Source organism: Heptranchias perlo, unplaced genomic scaffold (genome assembly GCF_035084215.1).
Source record: "Heptranchias perlo isolate sHepPer1 unplaced genomic scaffold, sHepPer1.hap1 HAP1_SCAFFOLD_66, whole genome shotgun sequence".
Taxonomy (NCBI): domain Eukaryota; kingdom Metazoa; phylum Chordata; class Chondrichthyes; order Hexanchiformes; family Hexanchidae; genus Heptranchias; species Heptranchias perlo.
In genome coordinates, this window is record NW_027139688.1 from 3,067,791 (window position 1) to 3,073,240 (window position 5,450).

The 5,450-nt window shown below is 42.4% G+C and overlaps 1 protein-coding gene across 1 annotated transcript; it reads left to right on the plus strand.

The window, feature by feature from the left end:
* The first annotated feature begins 469 nt into the window (after positions 1 to 469).
* Positions 470 to 2,274, plus strand: LOC137318170 (probable G-protein coupled receptor 139). The gene is made up of 2 exons (XM_067981129.1): positions 470 to 539; positions 1,373 to 2,274. Exons 1-2 carry the CDS (start codon positions 470 to 472, stop codon positions 2,272 to 2,274), a joined length of 972 nt encoding a protein of 323 aa, XP_067837230.1.
* The last annotated feature ends 3,176 nt before the right edge of the window (positions 2,275 to 5,450 follow it).

Consider the following 5,450-nt stretch of genomic DNA (forward strand, 5'->3'; position numbering starts at 1 on the left):
TGGGGTCACCATCAGTAATGTTACAGTACGATCACCACCAGTAATGTTCGTGCCGAATCATCACCAGTCATAATCACAGTACAAAACAAATTGCAATATGCAATGAATGATCGAAGACTTCACCGAATTATTGGATGCCTCAAGAACCGAATGTGGAGTCTGAGAGGAATGCTCCATTTTGGTTTCACTGAGCATGCGCACATGGCATTTTCTCTGGGATGACTTTCTGCTCCGTCTGCTCGACGGAGTTTCATGGACTGAAATGTGCAATTTCCCCATTGACTTCCCAATGCACAGAAGCGAAAATCGCCCCTTGTTTGTTAAGTGACTGTAACTAATGCAAATTATTGTAGAACCTGATTTTCTCACCGGACACCGGTTGTTCTATAAAGGGGGAATATTTACGGATCTCAGATACACTCCAATCGGAACCGTGAAGCCGGAGAGAAGTCATCCATTATTCTATAAAATGGAACTTCCAATAATTTTACAGGTAAAGGATACCTACTACCCTATTCTCGCGGCTTTTGGTGTTCCCGGTAAGTCAATGAGTCCTGTTGTTTAATAGCTGTTGACTGTCTCACTGTTAATGAAAGAGATTCAGAGATTGTTCTCATTGCAGAGTCACTTATCCACCTGGATAAGTTGGTGAATCGCAGCAGGAATCTTACCCGTCCTCAAGGCCGGTGAGGCGCTGCTCTGGTCGATAGATTGTGGGCAACGAGCGATCAACTTTCTTTATCATACCGAGGGAGGGCGAGACTGATTCCCCGGCCCCATTAACAATACATCGATCATTAAAAAACGTGTTGTTTAATGTCCATGGACACCATTTTATTTGTAACTTTGTTCCCGGTCCACTTTAAGTTGATAATTCCTCGGTCTGCAGACATCTGCACCCAACAAGGGCCTTTGAAAGATAATTTCAGAAATAATTGCCGTTCAGGGAGCTGCTCTCCTCCCCTCGGCTGCAAAAAAAACCTTCGCGGTTCCACCAGCTCCCGCTCTGGTACCGAGCAGCTCCCTCGAGCCGAATATGAATAGATAATACTCAGTCTCGACGTGAATTGAATGCCTTTACCTCAGCGGAATGTTTTATTTGAATTCATATCTTTCCAGTAATTCCTATGAAATGATATTTAGTTCTTGACGATGTCTGACTGAAGGACACTGGAAGGGCGGCGGGTTTTTAGTCCCTCTATTGTTCAATGATTGATTCCTTTCAAACAAACTTTTGTCAATGTTCGCCTATATTAAAAAATAATCCGTGCACATAACCCACGCAGGGACACATCTAAATATTTCTCCACAATATGCTCTGAGATTTATCTGAGTGTCCCCGGTAATTACCTCTTGTTCCTCTTTCTTACAGCGCACCTGGTGACAATCGTGATTCTCTCCAGAGGAAATTGCGGCCTTTCCAAATGTATTTCTGTCTACATGGTTGCCATGGCAACAGCAGATTTGCTGGTCATCATCTTCAATGTAATAGTGTATCACATTTTCAGTTATCACTTTCCATATTCATTCCTGTCCTACACTGCCGTTTGTAAGTTCATTATTTACATGAATGCTGCTGCGCTGGATATGTCGGTGTGGTTCACAGTCTTGTTCACATTTGACCGATTTGTAGCGATATGTTGTCATAAGTTTAAAACAAAATATTGCACAGTGAGAACTGCGGCTGCGGTTTTAACAACCGTCACTGCCCTGTTCTGTTTAAAGGACATCCCCTTTTGCTTTGCATATGAACCTGAACGAATAATTAACAATGTTCACTCGGGTTGCCGCATCAGAGTGGACTTTTTTTCAAAGCCTGCAGGCGCCGTCTACTCTTGGTTACACAGTATTTTAATTCCATGGCTTCCTTTTGCTTTGATATTACTGTTCAATTGTTTGACAGTCAGACGTATTGTCGTAGCCAGTCGAGCCCGGAGGGGAATCCGCGGTCGCAGCAGTGAGAATCAGAGCGATCCAGAGATGGAGAACCGAAGGAAATCCATCGTTTTACTCTTCACGGTTTCGGGCTGTTTCATACTGTTGTGGCTGACAGCTGCAGTGAGTTTTTTAGCTACCAAACTGACAAACACCGTGCATTATCCAGGCGATTATGAAACCCCTGCGTATATCAGCACTGAAACCGGATATCTGCTCATGTATTTGAGTTCCTGTACAAACACGTGTATTTATGCAGCTACCCAAACTAAATTCAGGGAAGAACTGAAGGAGATGATGACATTTCCATGGACCTTTATTCTGACACTGGTGAAATGAATGAAAAATCTAACCTAAGCTTCCTCTCCGAACTAAAGCTCAAATATAAAATTATAGAATCTTGCAGCCCATCGTGACTGTGCCTGTACTTGAAAGACCGATACAATTAGTTCCACTCCAATGCTCTTTCCCAATTTCTCTGCATTTTTTTTACTTTTCAAGTATTTATCCAAATGCCTTTTGAAAGTTACGATTGAATCTCCATCCGCCACCCTTTCAGGCAGTGCAATCCAGGTCAGAACAACTCGCTGCTTCAAAAAATCCTCATCTCCCAACTGCTTCTTTTGCAAATGTTCTTAAATCGGTGTCCTCTGGTTATGAATCCTTCCGCCATTGTATCGAGTTTCTGCCAATAAACCCTTTCAAACCCATCATCATTTTGAACACCTCTATTAAATCACGCCTTAACCTTCTCTGTTCTAAGTAGAACAACCCCAGCTTCTCCAGTATCTCCACATAACTGAAGTCACCCATCTCTGGTACCATTCAAGTGAATCGCCTCTGCACCCTGTCTAAGGCCGTGACATCCTTCCTATAGTGTGGTGCCCAGAACTGAACAGAATACACCAGCTGAGGCCTAACGATATATTTATAAAGGTTTAGCAGAACTTCCTTGTTTTTGTAATCTATGCCTCTTTTTAGAAAGCCCAAGGTCCCGATTTTTTAACAGCCTCATCAACTTGTTCCGCCACCTTCAAATATTTGTGTACGTAATGGTCCAGATATGTCTTTTCCTGCACGCCCTTTAAAATTGTACCATTCAGTTTATATTGCCTCCCCTCATTCTTCCTTCCAAAATACATCACCTCAGACGTCTCTACATTAAATTCTATCGGTCACGTGTCTGCCCATTTCACCAGTCTATCAATGCCCTCTCGAATATTGCCACTATCCTTAGAATCACAGAAACGTAGAAACTTAAAGGACAGGAGGAGGCCAAACGGCCCATCCTGCCTGTGCTTTGGGACGACCTGAGGTCATGAAAAGCAAGACATAAATGCAAGTCTTTCTTTTCTTTCTTTCTTATTCGTTCTCCCCTTAACCTTCTCTGCTCGAAGGAAAACACTCCCAGCTTCTCTAATCTCTCTACATAGCTGAAATCCTTCATCCCTGATATCATCCTGGGATACCTCCTCTGTACGCTCGCCAATGCCTTGCCATCCTTCCTAAAGTGTGGTGCCCACAATTGTAAACAATACTCCAGCTGAGGCCTAACCATTGATTTATGAAGGTTTAGCATGAATTCCTTGTTTTTGTATTCAATGTCCCCATTTACAAAGCCAAGTATCCCATACGCTTTCGTCACCACCTTATCAACTTGCCCTGCCATCTTCAAAGATTTCTGAACATGCAACCCCAGGGCCCTCTGCTCTTGCAGGACCCTCCCCCTCAAAATTGTACAGTTTATATTATACCGCCTCTCCACGTTATGCCACCCAAAGTGCATCACTTCAAACTTATCCGCATTAAGTTGTATCTGACATGTGTCTGCCCATTTCACGAGTCAGCCTTTGTCCTCCTGAGCTCGGCTACTATTCTGCTCACCATTAACTCAGTTGCCAAGTTTGGTACCATCCACAAACTTCGAGATAGTCGTCTCTATACCCAAGTCCAGGTTATTTATATATAACAAGAAACGCATTGGCCCGAATACCGACCCCTGGGGACCCCGCAGCATACATCTCTCCAGTCAGAAAAACACCTGTTCACCACTGCTCTCTGCCTTCTATCCCTTAGTCTCTGTTTAATAGATTTCCGAGTTTCGTGTCATCTGCAAACTTTGAAATTATACCCTCTATACCCAAGATCAGGTCATTAATATACATCGAAAAGAGCAATTGTCCTATCATTGGCCCATGTGGGACACCACTGTATCCTTCCTTGTCTGAAAAAAAAGTACCGTTCACCAATGTCTGCTTTCTGTATCTCAGTCAAATCCAGGGTACCATTGCCCAAATAATCCCATGGACTTCAATTTTGCTAACAAGTCAATTATGTGACACTTCATTAGACGCCTTTTTGAAAGTCCATGAACACAACTTCAACTGTACTACCCTTATCTATTATTTCATCGAAGAACTCAATCAAGTTTATCAGACAAGATTTGCCTTCAACAAATTTATGTTGGCTGTCATTTATGAACCCATTACAATCCATGTTCCTATTAGAATTGCCTTATTTCGTTTATGAAGAAAACGGATTGTCCTTGTGAAAATGAACAGGTATCAGAAAACATTTCGTCCATTTTGTCCCATGCTTTTTGATGTCTGCTGCTTTCTGCGGGTGAACAGAATCATTTCTTCCTGAAACTGCGGAATTTCCGCTCATGATTCAAAGAGAACATTCACGATTGAGCTTCAGCAGTGGAGTGGAACATGTGGCGTCAGCGTGAACTGCCTCACACCGCAGGTATTGGCATGAGGCGTGTCAGTTTGATCAATGGATAAAGTTTTCTGTAATGTAGAAATCAAAATGTGTTACAATCGTAGTTATTTGGAATTCTTCTGAAATTTCGGTGTGAATATTGCAGCCGCTGGTCTCCCCAGCAGACTCTGGCCTCCCTCCCCCCATTGTTTCCTGGCCAAATTGAACCGGTCCTGGCTTGACTGATAAGTAAGATGGAGGCAATTGGAAGTTAACTCGTCACTGTAACGTTAGGCATCTTTGTTTGCAGATATTTACTTGAAGTTTCAACTGACCATCAAAATATTGGAATATTATACCAGGGGAACAAGTCAATCGAGCCAACCAGTCCTTGTTGACGTTTACCTTCCGACTGAGTAAATAGTTCCAATTACTTTACCCACTCTACCTCAACATCCCTTCAACTTTTTATTCCTTATCTCTCTATCCAATTTAATCGTGAATATTGATCTAATTTCTGCTTCCGTGAATTCGACTGCCTCCCAACTCTATGTGTAAACAGGTTTCTCTTACCCTCAGTTTTAAATCTCTTCAATGTATTCTTTCATCTTTGGCCGTTAATTCTTGATCCCTCAACTAATGGAAGCAGTCTATTTATATCAATCCTGTACCATCCCTTCTTAACCTAAATCACCCGGGCACGACTCGTTAATAGATATCAATCTGGTATCAATACGCAGTCGAGTGAAATTAAGGAAACTGTAGTTAAGATAGTTATTTGATATGTTTCTCTTCGAGATGGTTGTGTCCTT

Excerpts from the sequence above, each read along its gene's own strand:
- LOC137318170 (XM_067981129.1), top strand. The coding sequence starts at position 470 with ATGGAACTTCCAATAATTTTACAGGTAAAGGATACCTACTACCCTATT. Across the intron at positions 540-1,372 it reads CGCGGCTTTTGGTGTTCCCG|CGCACCTGGTGACAATCGTG; the intron begins GTAAGTCAATGA and ends TCTTTCTTACAG.